At 41.1% G+C, this 23,950-nt stretch overlaps 2 protein-coding genes across 4 annotated transcripts in view; both read left to right on the plus strand.

Annotated features, from left to right (window-relative positions):
- Nucleotides 1-10,498, plus strand: part of LOC134527450 (uncharacterized) — a 43,055-nt gene extending 32,557 nt beyond the window's left edge. The window contains exons 6-7 of the mRNA XM_063360143.1: nucleotides 8,619-8,724; nucleotides 9,501-10,498. Coding sequence (XP_063216213.1) covers nucleotides 8,619-8,724; nucleotides 9,501-9,604 — 210 coding nt within the window. The 3' untranslated portion in view covers nucleotides 9,605-10,498. The remainder of the gene's footprint in view (nucleotides 1-8,618; nucleotides 8,725-9,500) is intronic.
- Nucleotides 10,499-10,588: 90 nt separating this feature from the next.
- On the plus strand, nucleotides 10,589-22,880 carry LOC134527451 (uncharacterized). Of its 3 annotated transcripts, none has more exons than XM_063360145.1 (5): nucleotides 10,589-12,806; nucleotides 16,556-16,623; nucleotides 19,557-19,692; nucleotides 22,145-22,252; nucleotides 22,691-22,880. In XM_063360145.1, the coding sequence occupies exons 1-5, from the start codon at nucleotides 12,609-12,611 to the stop codon at nucleotides 22,787-22,789; spliced, it is 609 nt and encodes a 202-aa protein (XP_063216215.1). In that variant the 5' UTR covers nucleotides 10,589-12,608; the 3' UTR covers nucleotides 22,790-22,880. The 3 variants fall into 3 exon arrangements, with proteins under 3 accessions (XP_063216215.1, XP_063216216.1, XP_063216214.1); XM_063360146.1 differs by having other exon boundaries at nucleotides 10,589-12,301; XM_063360144.1 differs by having other exon boundaries at nucleotides 10,589-16,623.
- The last annotated feature ends 1,070 nt before the right edge of the window (nucleotides 22,881-23,950 follow it).

The raw sequence follows: 23,950 nt of genomic DNA on the forward strand, positions 1-23,950 counted from the left end.
ACCGGTATGACGTTCCCCATGACACTGCATCAGGTTAAGATCTTTGAGAGTCTCAATAATATTTCCGTGAACATTTATTCTTGCGTGAGTGATCAGGGAACGATTATTGACGAGGATTTTAACAAACCTACTGATGCAAGTATCCAGCCGATTTGCATTACCTCTATGCGATGTGATCGCCATGTGAATATTTTGGCTATTCGTGCGTCTGGTGCTCCCGCTCATCTCCATTTCATGACTATTAAGAATTTGTCCCGCTTGCTTTCTTCTCAACTCTCGCGTGATCAACATACAAAGTGGGTTTGCGAGCGCTGTCTTCAGTATTTCCATACTGTGGACAAGTTGAACTCCCACACTGATTTGTGCAGCCAACACACGGCCGTTCGGTCAGTATTCCCGACTGAGGAGACTAAATGGCTCGAGTTCACAAATGTATCCAAGAAGGAACGTATGGGCTTTGTCGCTTATTGCGATACAGAGACCTACTTGAAACCGATGTCCACCTGTTTACCGGAGACCGATGCCTCCAGCACCACGACGGTGAACGAGCACGTGCCTTATGCATGTAGCATTTTATTAGTTTGTTCGTACGATGCTTCGCTTACCAGATATGCGCACTTTGAAGGGGAGAATTGTGTTGCCGACATGGTCTCTACCTTGATTGATATGACTAAGTGGGTGTGCGCGATTTATGCTAAGACCGTTCCCATGAAAGCCCAGACTCCTGCTGTTGCTGCGCGGTTGGCGAGTCAGACACATTGCCATATATGTAATAAGACACTAGGTGACAAGTCAGTGTTGGACCATGACCACCTGACCGGTGAGATTCTTGGCTATGCGCATTCTAAGTGTAATATTGCATTTAGACTGCAGAAGAACCAACTGGTGGCTATTTTCCACAATCTTCAGAATTATGATGCCCACTTTTTGATGAGACCATTAGTCTCACGTCATATTGCACAACCTGATGGTTCCTCCATTTTGGAGAACCCCGGGGAGGTCAGGGTTATAGGCACGTCTCTTGAAAGTTACAAGAGCATAACAAAGTACATACCGATAACCGGTAATGATGCGAGAGGAGGTACTCGAACAGTGCGTTTAAGATTCATTGACTCCCTTAACTTCCTAACTTCATCTCTGGATACTCTGGCAGGTAATCTCTCGCCTGCTCAGCTGAGCCTCACTCGTGTCCAGTTTCCAGAAGACGCACAGTTTGATCTAGCTCGTAGGAAAGGGGTGTTCCCATACGATTTCGTCACTAGTATGGCAGAACTGCAGACGACCTCACTACCCCCTAGGGAAGCATTTCATAATGCTCTTAGTGGGACTGACATGAGTGACGGGGACTATGCTCACGCTAGATCTGCGTGGAATGTTTTCCGCTGTAAGACTTTGAACGATTACGCGTTGCAGTATTTGAAGGTGGATACGTGTTTGTTGGCTGACGTGTTCGAGAATTTCCGTTCAGTTTGTTGCCAGTCCTATGGCTTGGATCCGGCGCACTACATTACGGCCCCATCACTTGCGTGGGACGGTTTGTTGAGCAAGTCTGAGGTGTGTCTGGAATTAGTCACCGATCCAGATATCTATCTTTTCTTGGAGAATGCTGTTCGGGGTGGGATCACCAACGTTAGTCGGCGCTATGCGAAGGCTAACAATGTTTACATGAGCGATTATGACTCCAGCCTGCTGTCTTCCTACATCTGTTATTTCGATGTAAATTCTCTCTATGGTCATACGATGCTTGGTAAGCTTCCGGTGGGCAACTTCCAGTGGGTGCAGGAACTCGAATATGCAAACTGGAACTTTAGCACCATGGACACCGATGGTGAATGCTCATGTTTTATAGAGGTGGATCTATCCTTTCCGCGTGAATGTCATGACCGGCTATCAGACCTGCCGCTTGCACCCGTGAATGGCGTACCGGTGAACGGCAATATGTCAAAGCTCTTATTGACACTTGAACCGCGAAAGAACTATGTTTTACATGCAAAAACACTGCAGCACTACCTTACGTACGGGGCCGTTCTTGACAATGTTCATCGTGTTTTGCGCTTTGAACAAAAATCCTGGATGGCGTCGTACGTACGGTATAATCTGAATTGCCGTGCTCAGGCAGCGAACCCCTTTGAGAAATCCTTCTATAAATTAATGAATAATTCCGTTTTTGGCAAATCTTTGCAGTCGCCGCGTAGGGAGCGTGACATACGTGTGGTTTCGCGGTACGATACCATATATGGTGCGGCAGAGTTGATAGGTCGTCCGTCATTTAAGGCAAGGCGGATCGTCGATGAGAATCTGGTCCTCATTGAGTTAGCCAAAGGTTCGGTAACCTTCAACAAACCCCTTTACACTGGTGTGGCCATCTTAGATTTATCCAAATTGCATCTCTATGATTTCCACTATAACTATATGCAGGTTAAGTTTCCCTTTCCATCTCTGCACCTGCTTTACTCAGATACCGATTCTCTTCTGTACCACATCGAGTGTCGCGATGTGTATTCTTCGATTCTCCCCGATTTGGCTTCTCGATTCGACACTTCGAATTATGCTCCAGATAATGCTCAAAGGTTTCCATCAGTCAACCACGGCATGACTGGTGTCATGAAGGATGATGCCGCTGGACGCATCATTACTGAGTATGTTGGTCTTCGCCCCAAACTTTATGCATACAAGATGGACGATGGTGCTTTTACGCTTAAAGCCAAGGGTGTGAAGGCCAGTGTACTCAGCTCGCTACTTTTTGAGCAATATCTGGATTGCTTGCAAACAAATTCAAGGGTTTGGGGGACTCAATATCATTTTCGTTCACGAAATCACATTGTTTGTACTGAACGCGTGACTAAGGTGGCGTTGTCATCAGGTGACGACAAGCGGAGCATTTCCGATGATGGAATTAGCACGCTTCCATGGGGACATTACCGTCTAGATCCCTGAACCTGAGTTCCCCACATAATAAGAGATTCTAACTTTTTATTTTATTTTATAATTTTCCAGTTTATTTTTTTTTGTACTATCCTCATACCTTGGTACGCTCAATAAGCATTGCTGCTCCGAGTCGAGTTGTAGGAAAACAACAGCACTCCAAACTCCTCCTCCGCTCGGAGTGGCCAACTGGGTAGATGGCAACCAACTTCGATTCATTGCCTCCCCCTTCAGCCATAAAACATTAAGAATGTTGGACAGAACTCATGCACTACTGTACTGCGCATGTGGAGATAAAACCATCGGTATGTTTAACATGTAGAGATTGCACTCATCTTATTTACACGGTTCAGATAGTGAATCTGATAGTTTTCTTTAAATGCTAGTCTGTTTAATAATTTAAAGTAAATTTGAGTCTATCCTGATTTTAAATGCTAATGTGGTTAAACTTTGTTGCATGTCATCTTTCTGTCAAGACCAGGTCAACTATAGTCTTCATTCTGTCTCTGACAATTCCATAATGAACATGGCTGCTTTTGAGGAAATGCGCGATTGCATTGAATATGCGCTTCATGCTTGCATCGGCATGAATATAGATGCGATAGTACACCATCTAGAGGTCTCCGCGATCAATTTGTTCGCTGCATTTCCAGAGGAATACGAGTTTCTAACATACCTTTACAACGGTATTATAGCATGCTTTGAAGCTGTAATGGAGGCTCAAGAGCAAGTGGAGCCAGATGATGGAGTGGACAGCGGCTTGGGAGAGAGTGACGGTGAAGCATAATGCTTGCGCCCTTGTTAAACATGGAAAATAGGCCTCTCGGGGAAACTCGCCATGTATAAAAAAAAGGAGTTAACGCATCTAATGCTGTACCTCCTGAGACATAGTCTCTAAGGTGATGTGGAAAGCAGCATACCACTATAAATTCAAACACAAGTTTTTTTTTTCAGCTTACACTCCAGAGAATCTTCCGCCACGTCGAGATGAAGAGAATGAGACTACACATCATAGTTATAAATTCACTATCACTAAATAATAATAATGAGCTTACACTATTATTAAATGCATTACAGGAAAGCTAACACTAAAGTATGCCTATAAGAAAAAATTTCTTATGCCTGCTTCTGATGCATATAAAGGAACACATATCATGATCATTCAATATGGTGCACTCTGTGCATGTAAGGGAACAATCTTTTCGGTGCACTCTGTGCATGTATTGGAACGAGTCCTTGGGTGTATCATGTGCTTCCAAGATGGTGGGGCTGTTGAATCCAAGATGGCGGAGAATTGTTTAAAGGTTGTAATATTTTTTAAATTTAAATATCGCGCCCTCTGGTAGCAACACTTGTAACTAAATATATCGATTAGCATTCGACCTATCGAATGGTGCTGCGCCCTGGCAGCTGAAATATGAAATAAAAGTAAATATATCGATTAGCATTCGACCTATCGAATGGTGCTGCGCCCTGGCAGCTGAAATATGAAATAAAAGTAAATATATCGATTAGCATTCGACCTATCGAATGGTGCTGCGCCCTGTCAGCTGAAATATGAAATAAAAGTAAATATATCGATTAGCATTCGATCTATCGAATGGTGCTGTGCCCTGGCATCTGAAATATGAAATAAAGATGGCGACGGTGGCACACTCTGGTAGCCAACTTGAGAATCAAGATGGCGGCGCCTCTGGCAACTCATTTTTGAATTTGCCGCGCGATACTAGCGACATCTACCAGCCAACTTGAGAACCAAGATGGCGGCGCCTCTGACAACTAATTTTTGAATTTGGCGCCATCTGGTAGTCTGTGCTGGAATTAAAGATGGCGGCTGTATAATGATTTTAATTTCAAATGTAGCGCCTTAGGTATGCATTAAGGAAGGCAAAAATACCCTCCCCCATTTATCATAAACTTGACATCAGTACGTAGCATATATAGATTATTTATTCCACTATATCCCAACTGGTCTCGTGGTCCTGTGGTTAGCGTCTCTGCTTTCTAACCTCGACATCATCATTGTTTTCACGTCCCATGGATCGAATCCCAGCCTCGGCACTGAAAATATTTTAGTTAAAGGAAAAATAATACCTGCTGCTACCTGGTGGCGACCAACAGAACTATATGACGTCACACAAGATGGCGGCCTCCAGCAGACGAAACAAGATGGCGGCCAATAGAAATCAAGGTGGCGGCCTCCAGCAGACGAAACAAGATGGCGGCCAGAAGAAATCAAGATGGCGGCCTCCAGCAGACGACACAGAATCATGACGTCACGATTCGAAGTTGGTGGAAATTTCTAGAAATACAAAATGGCGGATTTGCGAATTTGCGATTTGCGGATTTGCGGATTTGCGGATTTGCGAATTTGCGGATTTGCGGATTTGCGGATTTGCGGATTAGCCACTGGATTAGCGGATTAGCCACTGGATTAGCGGATTAGCCACTGGATTAGCGCATAAAAAACTAGATTTGCACATAAAAAACCATAAAAAATGCGTAAAAAACCATAAAAAATGGGATAATCCCCGGATTACCCCGCTCCCCCCTCGCCTATGTTCCAGAGTCGGCACGCTCTCCCTACTAATGGATATTTTGACAACCAGCAAGAAAGTGAGAAGGATAATTCGTTAAATGTTTTATTCTGCTGTTACACAAAATAAAGCCAGAAGTGTTTATGAACCTGCTGGTTTTTTGAAACGCCATACAATCTTAGTATTTCGTAAAAGCACTTTCTGTGTCATAATTAAATTTAGGAAGTGTTATGATAACTGTTGACCTCAAATAAATAAGATTATGCTTCATGCTATCATAATTCTTTCGTGGTTTATTTAGAAATACTTAGTATTTTAATAAGAACTGTCCATTCGTGAAAATGATATGTCTTAACTGTGTATAATGGAAAAATAATTTGTTACCAGTTCAGTGCTATGAAAGTTTGTAGCTAGATTACTTTTAAAATACACAGATCTCAATTTTTTTAAAAAATATGTGATTTCCCAAAACACAATATCTAGTTATATATATTAACTTTAATTTATTATATGTATAACTAGTTTGCTCATATATACATTCCAAGTGAAAGGAAAAATTGAAAAAAAAAAGTATTAAACGCGTAGTACCTACTCTTTATTGTCAGATGATTTGTGTTTAGTTTTTCACAGCCAAAATACTACTATGCAATAGAAAAAAACGTTTGAAATGACTTAGGTAGCCACAATTATACAGAAAATCTCCAAATAAACCACGGAAAAGCAGTAGGCATGTTGATAAAATTTGTAGTTACACAAATATTCAGAAATTATCAATATTTTTTTCCCCAAGGAGATGGACTGATTAAGGGTAAGGAAATTAAGAATGGCAGACTATATTGGCTTAGTGAATCAATATACTAATGTTAAAAGTATCTTGGATATGTTTGATGATAGAGATTTTAAAGTAAATGAGTTGTAGCACTTTACATTGTAAATAGACGCTGAAAAAAAATGTGGTGTAAACATATAGGCTCATTTTGAAAAGGTATTTATTCGCCTCGCTGCCCATCCAGTCTCCTCATGTGGTGGTGGGTTAGAACACCACCACACCGACCCATGCTTCTCACAAGAGATGACTAATCGTGCTGCGATCACAATCTGTAATTTGTTATGTCCATTATCTCATCTTTCATGTTCGCCTTCTTCCACTCTCTCACCATCTTGCTCTTTTCAACTGAATAGAATATGTAATAACTTCTTTTTCAAACCATCGTTCGAGCAGGGTAGCCTTCCTCGTCCTATGAGGGTCTGAATGCAACCTCCACATTATGTGTCTATAAATAATGCTCAGGTGGTGATGTTCTGTGCAAACTTTTCTTCCCAACAAGAAGATATAGGCGCGAAATTCATAGCCATGAACGTGTACACCCATATAGCACCAAAGGTGCAGTCATGAAGAGAGAGGTAGTCATACCCTACTATGTCATGATTACATACTTGCTGGGGGTATGTGCAAACACTGTATGGATGAGGCCTGCTTAATGAAACACATGTCAATTGAAATGTAATCTAATGGTGCTATGCATAGTGGAAAACCTAAGATGCTTTAGCAGGTAGGAAATTAAAGCTGACCTCGTTTACCTGACCCTGATTCGCCCTGGTGTACACTTCAGTGAACTACTAGGGTAGTAATTCTAAGTGGATTGCTGAAAAAGTTAGCCATTACTAAAATTTACTGGCTAAGTTTGTGGAACAAACATATAATCTTTAACACCGTGCTTTCATTCCTCCCTCTCCTCCTTGCATGGCAGGCCAGGGCCGGGCTCCACTAGAAACAGTGACAGACACAGCGTCGAATCTTGGGAGGGGCAAATGACCGAAAGACTTTGAGTGGTATGGAATACTTTACATTTAAATAGGCCAAGAATTCTTATTTTTAAGCATTTATCACAACATTTATGATTCATTATAAAATCTATGAAGTAAATTATTTGTGGTTCTCATAGGGGAAAAAAGAGGGGGGAAGAGAGGGAAACTGCCTCCATCATCTCTACCACAGGACTGCTACTGAGAAGTACTTTACATAGTGGATTTCAAAAAGCATTCACTAGGGTAGCACCTTTATCAGCCAAAACAAAAACCAAAGAAAGACCAGGCTACCGATTCAGTCTCGGATATTGACTAAGCAATAATGACTAGTAAAGTAGTGCTTCTTATACCGCGCAAGTTTCCTTATAGTTCGGGGTCTGGAAGAGCACTAATTTAATAAAGTTGTTGCCATATTACATCAAAATGTATTGGTAGATATGTGAAGGAAGAAGTCTTAGACTTAAAAGATCAATGAAATATGTGTGTGTCTGCTTGAAACATCAAATGATCCCCAGAAAAGAGGTCTGATAGAATTGTAGGCTTCAACATGGCCAATTAGATGTTCCCTTTTTAAGTGAAACCCCACATAGAGTTAAACTCTGAATTTCCGTACGAGTTAAAAATCAATATGTAACCCACATTCATAGGATATATAAACACAGATTAAATCACTACAGTCATGCTCCATTATGCTACTAGAACTGCCAGAAATAGAGACACAAACTGTATGAATAACTTTGTGTTTTCCTTACATGGTGTTAACATTTACTACTCTTGACTCAAGTAGAAAACAAAAGACAGTAAAAAATAATATGGCGCCAGTGTCAAACTGGTAGATATGTATCAGATTCTAGTGTGCAGTGTTTCAAAGGAATAACACTTGTTCACTTTGTAGAAAAAAACTGTGTAACAAAAAAAAACTAGAAAAAAAAACTAGAATTTTAACAAGCTTCATTTGAAAACATTGAACTTAGTTGAAATATTTAGGTGTTTTCTCCAATACTGTATCAATTATCATTATTTATTTTTCCATAATATATTTTTAAAAGGTAAACATGTTTCAATAATGTTTGTATTTCCAGTCGTATCCAAATACCAAACAAAAGAACAATTTTTTAAAAGTGATACTGCAAAGATCTGCAGCACCGCATTATAGGCACTGCATAAAACAATAGCCTCTCCAAAACCAACAAAACCACTGGAAGCCAGTTCGAAGTCTTCCATCTCAATTTGATGCACAATACAGTACAACAAATACCCTCAAATAATTTGAAATTTTACACCTGTGAAATTATAACCTTGTCTACGGTATGATAATATATTTTTCTTGTTGATTTTTGTTTCCAGGACACGAACCAGTATTTCACTAAGGCAAGTCCAGCCCAAAAAGGAGATTACATAGAGTTCATTGCTGAAATGGATTTATTAGTGGGAATGTCTACTTGCCCCCAAGGTAAAACGTTTTATTATTATTTTATGTGATCTGTATTTAAGCATGTGGGTAATTTTTGTAATTGCAATGATGCAGAATGTACTAACTGAGGTTACGTTTCTACCATTAATTATCTCACATCTTTATTTTGTAAGTGTGTATTGTAGCCCTACTTTACAAAGCTGCTTCATCCCAATCTCAAATACATATGCACGGCGCATTACGTTTTGTTTACAGGAGTACCAATACTTATTTTTAAATTATGTATGTATTTCATAGGATAATTTTCTGTTTTTGGTTAGAACCACAAAAAGTGTTTTAACTTGTATTAATTCCGGCCGGCCGAATTTCCATTTACTACACAGTGAAGCGGCTGCTTTAAGCAATAAGCCAAGCACTTGTCGGCCGCAGGTGGTCTCACACTACTGTCACACAGGGCAACAACTCTCGCCTGTTCTCACGAGAGATTTCTCGGCATCTCACCTTACGCATCCTGCACTCCGCTGTTGTAGGCGCAGGTGTACACGCGTTAACTAACAGTCAGCGTCTGTCGGGGAGATAAAGGCCACATTCATGCATTCTGATTTGATCAGGGTTTTAGACACTGGATTCATAAGATCTCATATATGTAAAAAATCTTAACCTTTCCTGTAGAGTAAAACGCCTGTGTGGAGGAAAATTTGAACTATTTATTACTGATAATTTTTCGGAGTATGTTCAATTGTATATTTAATGTAGTGCAGAAAGTAGTCATGTAAACAAGTCGGATCACGTAATGAATATGTAAACTTTTTCAGGAGATGTGTCGATAGCTGTGGGGCAAGAAGTACCAGAGAGCTTGTGCCATCCGCTAGGAGTGCAGGTGTTCAAGGCTACCAACCCGACTGTGAAGTTGCCATAAATGGAGGACTAGAGGACTAACCATGCAGTGATTGTGTTGGTCTTTTGGTCACTGTTAACAATTTGCTAGAGAAAATAAAATTGGAATTTCAAGAACTAAACTCAGTAATTTCAGCAGTTTGCTATTCTGTGACAGATATTTATCACAGACGACTTACATCTGGCACGCCGCCCTCGTGCGAATACCCTGCAAAACTAAATTAACCTAACAGACTTACATGTTGCCAGCTCGATACTCGCCAATGCCATAAGTGCGCAGGCTCAGGGGAAAGCAAAGGAGGTGAAAAGGGGTGGGGATAGTCTCTCGTCGCGGGCAGCTCCTCGAGGCAAGGCGCGAAGTTCGAATGTCCGTCGCCGGCTCAACTGAAAATATTAGCCAACACATTGTTGAGAGCCAGCTTCATGTCGTGCTTGAACCATTTGGCTTTGCTTTTCCCATCATTACTGTCTTTCGACATGCTTAGTATTTCTTTAATCTGCGAACAGGACAGCTATTTAATGTCTGAACACATTAAATGCACAGTTAATATGTGGCTTCACTTACTAGCTTCAGTAAGAAACAAATGCTATAATTTTAAATATAAGTAGCATCTTCAACACGTGTGCAATATTATGATACCTGCATAATTCAATTGTACTACTCGTTTAAGAAGGAATTATAAGCTCAGTAAATTACAAAAAAGAATGAAAAATACTGTTTGAAATAATTAGAGACATTGTATAGAAATTTGTAATTAAAAGAGCGTCTAAGGTTTTGTAATGTTTGTTGCTCTGCAATCTGGGTTTATATTCAAAGCGTTTTATTAAAATTCAAGCCTGAGTTTGTTTAGTAATCTCTGTATGTAGCATAAATTTACTTTAATTAGAAGGGTAAATAAAAGTAGAGGAGTATCAATGATTGTGTATTTTACTTAAATATACTGATAATAGTTGTGTAACAATGTATAGTAATTTTTGTAATTCAAAAGTGTAATTCAAAACTTACAGTTTCGTAACAATGGTTTATTAATATCAGGATTTACAGTCGATAATATTTCATAGCATAACAAAGCATTTTAAGTCTTTGTTTTCAGAAAAAAACTTTGTTTGTGACAATGTATTTTTTTATTTTGCATACATACCTAACACAAAAACTTAACTATGCTTTTCACAAGAACAGTGTTATAAATCAAAATAAGATTTTCAAATTAGATTTTAAAAACATCTTTACAGGTGTTTTGCAAAACATCCTACTGTTAACTAAGTACGAAATAGCTTCTGTTGATGAACACCTATAGTTTCAAAATTCTAAGTAAAACATGTTTGGAATTGGTAAAATGTTTTAATTGCACCTCCTGAAAACCTTATTTTTTTACTTATGTCACTATTCTTCCGGACTAAAGAATTATATATATATGTGTATATACATATATATATATATATATATATATATATATATATATATATATATATATATATAACCCCAAATGGTAGATTGAAGGCAAAATATTTTCAAAAAATTCATCACTAGGTATATTTTTGGGTTGAGGACCTCACCATATGGAAGTTTGGGAGCGAATCCTTCCGAAGGATCTTAGGGGAAGTCCCAAAGTTGGTCGAAGCTTAACAATGTCAGTTTTGAAGACGTGTTTTGGGGTGAATTTACCAAAGGGGATATGGTGCAGCCCCCTATGAGTAGATTAAAGCGAAGACCCTCTGATGGTCATTATCTGAGGTACCTAAAGCCTTTGTGTAGTGGACGAGCGGAAGTGAGTTGTATCTATTTAATCACTCCTTCCATTGCATTTCAATAGAGTTGCTTGGCTTCTAGATACAACCTAGAAGCCAAGCAGCTCCAGAAAATTGCTGCGTAAGCCTGCGATCTTTGTTAATATATTCCAATGTTATGGAATTTCTTTAGTTTGTATTCTTAATTGAAAAGCTGTTTGATATTCTATTGATTATTATTGTTGGTTTTGTATGTGAAAATCATATTCATTCAAATGTTTTAGAAACTTTATAATTATTATTTTTGTTTTGTGAAATCGTATTAGTTATGTACCTAATTATATTTTCATCAATAATTTTTTTTTGTGTTACAAAACATAATTATATTTCCAGCAAGAATATATTTATGTTACTATACAAAATTATAAATAAGTTGGTTGAAATTTAACTTAAATAAAAATACACTTACAATACCCAAGTAAGTGTTCGTTATCGGCAAGATATCAAGCACAACGATAATGATCTCGTACTATATCACTGCCAAACATTAGACATATTATGTCCCCTACACCATCCTTTATTCGACGTTACTCACCCTATTAAAAATTATTGTTCCCCGCCGCAATGTAGATGTAATTACATATTGCTTGTGTCTAAACCTTCGCTCTCCGCAACAGCGCAACATATAACTGTTGTGTTACTTATCAACCTTAAAGAAAAACGTGTTCAGAAAAAATAACCATTAAAGTCAATTAAGATTTCAAGTATTATGATTTGCATATTACAGAAGTGACTGGACTGGTTTCATAGATATTTCGTGAAATCAAACCTGTTATTTCAATGAAGCAGTTGTGTCTTATACGTCAATTAACTACACCATATCTCATCCGTGATAATGAGTATCAAGCTAAGTCACTATATAATGCTGCAGTTAAATTCTTACCAACTATAACAGCAACATTCACTCAGAACATCACAAGAAACTGAAACGGTAAGCTTAGCATCGCATCATGTTCGTCCTTCGTGTACATGCGGTTCGTACAATTTAGCGTAAATTGTAAGGATGAATTTCATTTGTAATGTTACGAACACATCAGAAGCTTTTTCACTTTATAGTAAACTACCTCCATGCAGTTTGTACAATGGTCCGTTGATAAAAATAGAAATAATTAAAATGATGGTTTCAACAGGGTTACTTGACAGTTTTTAGACTTAGCCATTTAAGTAATAGGTTTATATTTATTTTATTTAACACACCATACTCAAGTCATATAAGCATTTTACTTTATAACTTTCCCATGATTTCTATTGTTGAGGAAATGAAGGCTTTTATAATACACGTAATAATGTTCGTAGCAGGTTCCAATGACTCGTGCTGCGGCTGGAACAAAGACGTGAGGCTGTTGACTCGAAGGCTACGAACAAAGCTATACTACTACTTTGAAGTGGAGCGTTGGACGGGATGCGAAACAGCAAGGATGACAGTAAACAGAACAGTTAAGTCTCCTGCCACGGGCACATGTCTACTTGACCAGGGGCACGTTATTTTGTTGTTACGGTCTTAACTTATGAAAAGCAAACACAACAGAAAAGGTTTAGTCGTTGAATGGTTATGCTGACATCTGCTGCTGCAGTCTAAAGTGCCGCCTGTCTGAGTGCACACACGGTCTGCAGAGCTCCAGAAAAAAAAAACACGTGATTTAAAGCCTGCTCAAGATATTCAAGTGATGTTTGTTAAAAACATTAAAAAATACATCGTGGGCAGATAAGTAGTTCTGTTTCTGTGTTCAGGTTTTCTAAACTACATTTTTATAATTAGGAAAATGGCTACACCACGAGATTCCTAAATATATTTTTGGGAATGACACTTCCGGTACAGATTTTTTAAAGCCTCGTGTGACATGCATTACATCCTAACCATCACTTCTGCGTCATACGAGGGCTATCTGTAAAGTTTCCGACCTCAACATGAAGATGGCAGCACTCGTCAACAAAAATAGGGGTATGTGTTTGCGCATGCTTTGGAATTTATATTCTGAAATTTCAGCCATTTTTGACGTGCATTTTTTTTTTAACAATCCTTTGCGTGAGTCGATGCGCATGTTTTTATGTAAATGAAAAGTAGAATATCGAGCTGTCAATGAAAATTTGTTTTTGAAAGGCAATACGACAAGAAAATTAAAGAAGAGTTGGACGCTGTGTACTGGAACTCTGCATCATAATTTACCACAGTGATATTTGAGGCAGCTGAATGGCCATACCAGCTCGGGCAACGATGAACGTTTGCGACACCAAAAACTGTGAATTTGGAATCAGCTCCAAAAAAGGCAAAGTCTGTTCATTTGGCCAGGAAAGTGGTGGTGACTTGAAAGGAGAAAACATGACAGGAGAATACTAAGCATCATTTCTTAACAAGCTGAAGGCAGAAATGGCAGAAAAAGGTTACATTTGCAGAAACAGAAATTTTTGCTTCACCAATGACAATGCACCAGCTCACACCTCAGGGTTGCCATGACGAAAATATACGAATTGCGGTTTTAACTGCTTGACCACCCTCATTAACACCAGATCTAAACCCAGTTGACATTTTTTGTTCCCTAGGCTAAAAGTTGCACTCTGAGGACAAATATTTTTTGTTGAATTAGGAGGCCATAACCTTCTTTAACAACTATTTTGCAGAGATTCGGACAAACGATTGTTAAAAAAGCAACTGCGCGTCCAAAATGGCTGAAATTTCAGAGAGTATATTCCAAAGCATGGACAAACACTTTCCCCAATTTCTGTTGACGAATGCTGCCATCTTAATGTTGAGGTCGGAAACGTTTCAGACAACCCTCGTATAATGCGTGGTTGCCGCTCAAATATTACATGTTCCGTAAGCTCGACGATAATATTGCGCTTAGAGGCGATGCCGTGCTAGAATTATCAGCGAGCTTCGCACTTATAATTCCGCCTCACTAACACCAATACACCCCTGAGTAGGCGGGCCCCTTACGGACTGCCCGCAGCTGCTACTACAGAAACTGAAGTCTCTCTGCATTAACGTAAGCAAACACGCAAGCTACACAACATATTTTCATGGCCTGCCAAAACCATATTATGAGTAGCCTAATATTGTCTTGCGCATCATCTACAACGAGACGATAGCTGGCAATAATAGAATTGGGCTACAGTCTGGGTTGGTGTTTTACTGGTATCATAAACAGACTTATTTCAATATATCCTTCCAACATTATAATAGCAGTTTCAGAAATTTCATAGCTATTTGTGTTCATAAGGTTTTACGCAACAACATATCCCAATATCATAGACACAACATGACAGAACAAACTTGAGGCTGTACTTATGTTTACACTCGTTTTAGCAAATTTAGACTTAAAAATATACAAATATCTTAAAAATAGTTTAATCAACTTCTTGGGGAAAATTCGATTTTTGTTTGACGGAATTTCTCTTAAACATTACCCAAGACCGCAGAAAAGCTTTTTATAAAAACTTCCCTCAAACAGCTCTTCAATATTTATGTTACTCGGCAATGTAGAAACTGTCTTCAAATTTTGTTAAATCATCATCTTGGTGATATAAAATATATAAAATGTTGCTGTTAATCAATTTAAGCCACCCTTACCGCAATACTGAAACACATTTCATTGCAGAAGCTTGTGAAATTATTATTACAACAAACCCCTCCCAGTATTTCATCTCGACGTCAACCCGAAATATATAAAATAAGGTAAATGATATACACGTTTTTTTACGTCGCAAAGTTATGCACGTGCTTGAAATGGTAAAACGTCTAAGATTTTAGTGAAATGTAAATCACATGATACCGTATGTGTTTGTAAAATTGAGTCATGGCGATGCTAGGTTTAAACACATGACCCTCTGGGGAAGCGGCAGTAGGCCGAAAATCACTAGACCGAAAGGCTCTAGACCAAAATTCGTTTAACCGAAAGTCATTTAACCGACATGTAGTTGACTGAAAGGCACTAGACCGAAGCCATTAGACCGAAAACTTGAAAATTCACCACGATGGGAAAATATCTTAACTTTGGCAACAAGCAGTTGACGGAAAGGCACTATACCGAACAGGTACTAGACCAAAATTCGTTTTTCCATGTAATTGCTATCTAAAATAGTAGTATTATTTTTTTTTACGTTTCTACGATAATACTGAAATATTACACTGATTTAAGCGATTTTCCATGGTTAAAATAAATAAAACAAAGCAGCACATTTTTTTTGCATAATTGAAATATTTATAGGGCTATAGATAGCGTACCATACGGATAATGTCTGTATATACTCAAAAACTGTATTTTACTTCCGTTCACTCTAACTCAAATGATACATTACAAGACTGAACATAAATGTTATCACCTTTATCATTTACATTTGAAAATAACATGTTTGAATGTTTACTGAACCAATTATGATAAAATATGGAACATATGTAGCCCCTTATGCTGGTTTAACATATTTATATATAATTGATCATGAATGTGCAACCCTGAGCGGACCGCGTCCAGCCAGCTTCTGGACCGACTGGTGAGTGTTAGGCGCTGGACGCGCTCAGTCCGGTCCACGATTTTAATTTTTTTTTTTTCCCCTAACCTAACTAAAAACTAAGTGTGTTTGGGAGGGGTCCGGATTAGGAGGGACTTAAGTGCGTCTCAGGCCGAAACCTATACGCTCTACTCATGCAGGGAGTACCATGCAGACAAGGGAGCATGCATATTGTGCTAAGGAGGGGATTGGCCAGCCATGGTTGCGATTGGCGCCATGACTAACTCCCCTCACTTGACTATTCTAGACTAAAACTAGAGATAAGTTGGGCCCAGGTAAAAAAGCACTTATTGTTCTTTTGTTATTAAAATAGCATGTTCTATATAAATGAGTAGGAGATGCAAAAAGACTGGTATGCCACACCACAAAATATATGACTACCAAAATAAAGTGAATCAATTTTCACTGTTTTGCTTGCCTGATAATAAATGGCTTATGCATTACTTTCACAACCAATGTAGCTATGTTAGTAATATATTATTGGATCTGCTATCTAGCGGGTGGGCCCAGAACTACTTCAGAAACTAGGTGTCAGTCTCGGCAAGTAGAGTGTCTCCCCCGTGCTGGGCGGGGCACTGACCACAGCGCTGCGCCTGATAGCCGGGTGCACCCACGAGCGGCGTGGCAGTGTGAAGTCGTGCCACGTGAGTCAAGCTTGTGTTTCTGGATGTTCTTCCAGGCAGGACCAGTGGACATGTGGGCCTTGTGTATGCTGATGGTGCTGACTCCGCTGCACTACGCCAGCGGGTAAGGACTGTCTATCACAAGACCTAGTACCGATACTTCCTTCATGCCGGTCTCTATGGTCCATGCCCTGCACGCTCGATAACCAAATTAGTTGTGGGCTTGAGTCACAACTTGGGCATTAGTGTCTTTAGATTTATATAGTTACTTATCATTTCACATTCAAAAACTATGCTCTAGACTATAATGACCATGCACAATCACGATTAAAAAGAAAATGAGTCTATGCGAGGCACTAACAAATGTTTCTAGGAATAAATTATATCAGTATTGGGTTACTTAGGGTAATTTTGGTTTACATTAGTATACACTTTCTGTAATAAAATAGCTAAACTTACGTATTCTCATTAAATGAAAATAAGGTTACTTACGAACGAAGCAAAGGGCGAGAAAATATCGCTAGGCGGTCCTCCATCCCACCTCAAAATATTCCCTGGCTCAGAATATGTGCTTAATGAAGCAACCCCCTAGCAGACACTCAAGGGGATTTCATCATCGCCAGTGAGGGCTTAGAGGCCCGATTGCCGCGACTTGGCATCGAACCCCGAGACCCTTTAGGAGTACCAGGTCGCGTTCTGCCACCCATAACCTCCAGTTCTCACCTATAAAAGTTTTGTTTTGGCTTGCAATTGGCCTGGAATATTTAAATTTAATTTCGTGTGTTGACTCTACTTTAAACTCGTAGTGTTGTCCAGTCCTCCCTTTAAGTTTAAATTTAAAGTGGGAAAAAAAGGGGGGGGATGAATATTGGGTTAAGCTGAGAAGTTGGCCCTAGCTGCTCAGTTTGTTTTGATTTTATTATTATTTGTTGTTGTTTTGATTTAATTTTTGCTTGTGGGCAATGGCTGGACTAATTTACTGTGTTGAGCTAAGTGTGTTGTCTGTGTTGCGAGATTCCTAAACCGTGGGCCACTGACCTCCTCCCTTAAACGGGAGAAAGGGCTAGGCCGGCGGAGGGGACGAGTCCCCTCTGCCCCGGCTGGCTCGGTGTGTACCTGGGGCGGCTCAGAGCTGCAGCTAGCATTTCTGCCAACTGCAGCACTGCGCCGCGCGGAGTAGACTGCAGCTCGGTGCGGCCCCAGGCCCTGGGGAGCTGCGGTCTGGTGTGAGCTGGTTCAGCTGCGAGCTGGGCGCCCTGGGTGACGAGCCCGGCGCCCTGGAGTCGAGTGGCCTCTTCTGAAGTGGCAAAAGCCACTCGGTGAAGGCCGGTGGGGCGCCCTGTTGCCCGGCTGCGGATGCGCCAGCACTTGGTCGGCTTGTGGCCGGCCTCGCGCAGTGCAGACTCCACTTCTTCAGTCGGCACCCCGGCCCCTCCGCCGCCCCGGAGGACGACAAAGTGCCAGGCACTCTCTTCAGTTGCGGAGGCTGCTGGCGTCGATCTGCAGCAGGCTGAGGTCTTGGTTCCCGCGCAGCTGCGGCCGCCTCCCTCTTCTTGGCAGGGGCGGCCTGCGTCACTGGGCGGTCTCTGGGCGTCTGCAGCTGGTGTGATGCTGTGTTGTCCTTGGGAACAGTGTTGGTACCTTTCGCAGCCGTTAAAACGGCGGTTTAGGTGCCAGAGTGTTTCCACTTGGCTGGGGCGGGCGTCTGACACGAGGTGTGTCGGAGCCCTGCTGGTTGGTCCGTCTGCGTGCTGCAGTCCTGCAGCTCTGGAGTGGACTGGCTGGTCTGTGGTTGCACTTCAGCCGGACTCTCTCTTCGCAAGTTACCACAGTGCTGTACATCTCCCAGGGGATGTACGTCTTCGGGGTCCCCCGGGATGCGGACGGCCGTGAGGATTCTCCCCATGTGGTACCTGGAGTCATCCACATCGTAGAGTTTCTTCAAGTAGCCAGACTCTCTGACGTAGATCAGTGCTTCGGTGAAGCCTGGGGAAGTGGGTATTGGTACTACCACAACTTCGTGCTCGTATTCTTCTCCTGGGTGATCGAGGTACTCGTAGATCAGCTGTCGCAGTTGTTTCGGACCCAGGTCGCCGTCCCACGAGAGCCCGATGCAAAACACCAGCGAGCCGAAGTACTCTGGCATGTCGCCCTCGTACCTCTTCGCCAGGATGTCAACAGGCGAGCCTCATCGCATGTAGTTCGGCGACAACTCTGCTCCGAAGTCTGGCTCTAGACATGAGTCGCGCTGCTCGAGGTGCTTTTGGCCGCGGTGGTTTCCCCTCCTCCTTCGGTGCGGGTTCGGCATCTTGCTACTAGTGAGGAGAGAACTCGACCGACCAGGCTGACTGCTAGAGCGCGAATGAAAAAAAAATATTCCTTGGCCTTAAGTGCGGGTTTATGATAAGTGCTCAATAAATACAGCCAATGAAAACAAGCGAGAATGCTGCCAGGTTCAATGTCAGCATTATATTTATGTTTAGGTTACGTCTGCATATTGTGGTTAGGAATCATTGCTGATTGATAATTTATTGTTAGAGATAGCATTGTTATATATACTTGGTGACAAAGGTTATGTTTTTAAAATACCAGTTATAAAGCTACAGTTGAATCTTTGGATTGCAGCATTTTTATGCTAAAAATAATAGGTCCGTGAGACTTACTTGACGTGGTGCAAATTTTTCCATAAGCCGTAATCCAGTGTAGATTTAATATACCCTCATTGTGTCTCTCTTCGCTCAGCAACATATATGACACAAACAAGACTAGCCTAGTCTCCAAAATAATGCATTGACTTAAATTTTTTTCAAAATCTATGAACTGCTTAGCCAAGAGCCAGATACCAACTACGCTCAACAAACTGTACAAATGTGTCAGCTTCCTCTTAGTGCAGGTTCCTTAGAGGTCCCTTATTTTTGGGCTGGCTGGTGAACGGACATTGTCATATATAAACAAGGCCTCGCGATACGGCATAGTCAGCCAAGGGTGACAAGGCCAGCTACATGGTGATGCAGAGGCGCCAGGCCAAAGTTGGTGACGGAGAATGTGATGTTGCAGAGCCGGTGCGACTTGCGAGTGCGCGGTGTTGTTCACCTCGGACGTGCGTGGTGACCGACCAGTGTTCACGTCTCCCAGCACGCCCCTCTCAGGCTGCTACGACTCGGCGCTCTGCAAGCAGCAGTGCGCCCACACGGTGAGAGACACACCTGCCACACCGCCAGAAGGCATCTCGCCAACTTCTTTGGCACAGCTCTGTGGGGTCGGTGGTTGAACATGTCACCAGGGGTAGGCCCGCGATGAACGGCGCGCGACTCGTCCAAGGAGAATCTCAATCACATACGCTCGTCAACACAAACGAATCTGGAAGTTAAAGATCCACAGACAAATGGCAATAAAGTGCAGTCTGTCATAGGCCAGTGGGCTTCTGGAAAGATGCATGATGCATTGTGTCTTAAGGGTGTTGTTGTCACCGACTTTTGGATTTATATTCTCAACAAAAATATTTTTTTCCATAGCTTGCAGTAAAGGATGGTTGTCCAAAAATATTTTTGGACGTAGTTTTGGTACTACTGTTATAAATAATATATAATTATTAGTATTACAATACTTAAAAAATTAAAGAAGTAAGAGTGATCTAAAACAAAAACATTAAAATGATATACCGCAGGGAGGGGACCCATAATAAGTAGTTTAAATTGCGAAATTCATAAGGAATGATGTTTGCCACTTTCAAAATATTAAGGGGTTTCAACCCCTTCACATGGAAGTGGAGGAGGGGTTTCAGCGGTTCCGAAATGCCTTTGATTTTTTTTTGTGGTTCCAAGAAATCGGGGGCTTTGATCCTACCACCACCCAAGGGGGTGGGGGGAAGGTGGCCTAACTCTTCCAAGGTTTGTGCTTATAGAATAAACAATGCCCATATCGTACAGAGGCCGTGAATCCTTAATGTTCCTTATCGTTGAAAAATATTCTAAGTCATCAAAAATCTCAAAAACATACCTCTCAGGTTGAGCTATCATCTCTCGGTGGTGCCCGGGTGAGGAGGGAAGGGGGGGGGGGGGTGAAGAAGAAAAGTGCGGATAGGTGGGATCGAAAGAGTAAGGACGGCGGATGTGTTTAAAGCTTGGACGTTAACATCGGTCAGCTATTTGGTTTTGGCAGCCCTTGAAAGTTTGGCTTTTCATGCCGCAAACTTCCACTCTTGATTAATGAATAAATTAGAACGAACGACTCTTAAGTCAATAAAACATACACCAGGGGCAGAGTTAATTTTTCTGAATTTAACTATTTTATCCTTTGTTATTTCAATCCAAATTTTTCTCGTACTATACACCGTAATTAGTGTTCAGAATTGTTAATCAACTTCTTTATGCCGAAACGCAATATATAACTGTGCTGTGCTGTCGTATTATGGTCTTCACTAAAACACAGGAAGAATTACAACATCTTTAAGAAGTTAAAATCCTTTTTGCGTGGCCACCATGTGTGTTGCATGTGAAGCTTCACTATGCGTCGTTTTACACAATGATTAGAAACAAGTATCTATTTTCTGTCCTTTTTGCGTCAGAAACTTATCACAAAAATGTTTCACGAAAACGTTGCATTAAAATTCGGCCTTGAAATTTTACTCTTTTCGCACCCATAGAAGTTTCACTTTAACAAAGTACACAATAAGCGGCTGGGAGTCGGACTGAGTGTGTTCGTCACAAGTTTCCAGTGGATTGTGTCCACGGAGAGCAGCAATCAGCAGGACGAGTGTGTAGCAGTGTGTCATCAGCGAAAACAAAAACACAGCACTGTAACGTGGCTTCAGTGACACTTGCCCGAGAGTGAGGAGTTGGGCGCACAATGTTACCCCTCATCTCTTTGCCAATGAGCACCCCGCTCCAAAGCATTGCACTTTATGTAGCGCTCTGATGAATCATTGTTTTGACTTACCTACCGGCTACAAAGAAGTTTCACTTTAAACAATTTACAAAATACACAGTTTATTATGTAATTTTTGATTGCAACATCTTAGCTCTCGGTATACAGCATTTGGTGGGAGTAATTTCGAGAATGCAACGGAAATCAGGGAACGGAAATGTGCAACAATGAAGGTGCTGCCATATGTGGTGGATGGCGCGAACAAAAGTTCAAAAAGACAAAGGAAAAATCTGTAATATTAACTGTTTAACTAACTTTAACCAGATGATCAGTATTTTAATAAAATTTACTGTCGAAAATCAGGTCCGAAGCCCCGGTTTAGTATTTTTTTCAAGTATTTTTCACTTTTATTAAAGTATTTTAATCATAAAGTTTAAAATTTCAGTCTGCTGATCAAATGATTCAGTAGTGGACGTAGCACTTCGGGAGCGAATTCTAGCTGTGGGTGTGGCAACTACGAGTGATTTGCGTAAAATAGGGGTAGATGAAAACACAATTTTTGTATATTTATGACCTTCGGAATATTTTTTAAGAATTCTACGTTAGATTTCGTGTCCAAATTTCGAATAATAAGTGTATTTGCTACATGATAATATATGAATTTGCTCGTTACCAAGGATAGGTGTTACAAAAGTAAACACATTGAAGCACAACCAGCTCGACCACTAGGGGAGTCCGTGAACTAGAGGCACGGCGGGCGTGTGCGGTGTTGCCGACAGCTGACGACTCTGGGCGTGGAGGGCGACCCCCAGCACCTCACCGCCGGCGGCTCCACCGTGGCCGACTACTCCTGCAAGTCGTACGGCAAGGACATCCACAACGGACAGGTGAGACACTGAGCACTGATCTGACATGTCATTCGACCAGTCCACGGATCTGCTAGGGTAACTTCTCCCATCGCCTGACTATTTACTTCCTTAAGGCAATACGTCTCAGTGCGAGCCCAAGTGACTACCAGTACGAGAGCCTTTTGCGAGCCCTATTGCAAGCCCAAGGGCAAGAGCATAGTGCGAGCCCTAATGCGAGTCCAGTGCGAAAGCCCAGAGTGAGCCCTGATGAGACCTTGGAACTTAGCTATTGCAAAGGGATCTTGAAATAAGTTGAACAGATTTGAATAAAAATTACATTAATTTTTTTTGAAAAATTATTAATTTTTCATATTTGTGTTTCCAAAGTTCTTCCTTAGAATACAATGTTTTATAACTTGTGTAAAGGGCTGTAAGTTTGGTAGTCCGTACTTTGTGTGCACGTGGTATGTGCTGCAGCCTGCTGGGTACTACAAGCTGTGTGGCGGGAAGTGGCAGCACATCCAGGATGCCAAGTTCAAACTGTGCTGCAAGGACGGCTCCTCGGTCCCCTGCTAGAACCAGCCTCTGCAGCCCGGACCTTCCCGACAGCTCGGGCGGCTTGTTCATGTCACAGTTCTCCAGTCTAATAAATGCAACTGAAAACGAATACTACCACCAAGTTATTTTGATTCAATACATATCAGAAAGCACAATTATGCGATCTAAATATGCGTCGTCTATTCGGTTTTTCTATTGCTACACTAAGAATAGTTTCATCCCTACTTACTTATTTTCTGTTTAGTTGGCTATCTTTGGAAAATCTTTAACATGTGTGTAATTGCATCAGGAATAAACAATTTTTATTCAGCATGTTTACAATACAAGAAACACTGAAACCACTCATGTTCTTATAATATGTTCTGGAATAGCGTCAAGAGAATCTAAAGAGGGAATACAGTGCATTTTGCAAGCGGGTCGTATGCACTTAGAGAGTAGACCTGGGAAAAGATTAAAGGGAAATAGAGGTGTCAGGGCAAATGGCAGGGGAAACAGTAAAGAGTTTGTTTGGAGAAGATGGAGCTCCGACTGTTGGCTGCCGGGAATATCAAGCTAAACACAGGACATGTTAATTAATGATGATAACGCAGCGAGTGTTGCACACAGTTTACACATGCGCTGAGTCACACGTGGGGCACGCCAGCTGCAGAGATTTATCTGGGTGCTGCCTGACTGCAGTTATAAATATGATTATGTATGGTGAACTGTCCAGAAGCTGCTAATACAAAATCATGTACAATATATGTAGTGCGTGGGGGAACAGTTAGAATTATAGAACACAGTCATTAGAGGTCTATTAAATGTCCACGGATTAACCTCTCTTGAACAAAGTAAAGCAAATAAAAAGACTAAGGCTGAGTAATCTGTTTAAGAGTAGCTGAGTTGCCTTGTTAAATGTAGGCTGTAACAAAATCGAGCCCGATTGAGACAGAGAACGATAGAGTTTGGGATTTTAAATATGTACACGAACCAAACAGTCAGTGGACAACACGACGTGATAATGTCCCCACAGAGTAACCTGGACTCGCCTCTGGTCTCGGTGGTCGCGTGAATGACAAGGGGGGGGGGGGGGGGGGGCACGCGCTGCACCTCGTGACAGTGATGTGCCGCTCGAGCAGTGGCACACAATACAGTAACTGAATCATAAAGGTCTTAAAAACAATGTGCAATTTTATTATT

Source organism: Bacillus rossius, chromosome 1 (assembly GCF_032445375.1).
Source record: "Bacillus rossius redtenbacheri isolate Brsri chromosome 1, Brsri_v3, whole genome shotgun sequence".
Taxonomy (NCBI): Eukaryota; Metazoa; Arthropoda; class Insecta; order Phasmatodea; family Bacillidae; genus Bacillus; species Bacillus rossius.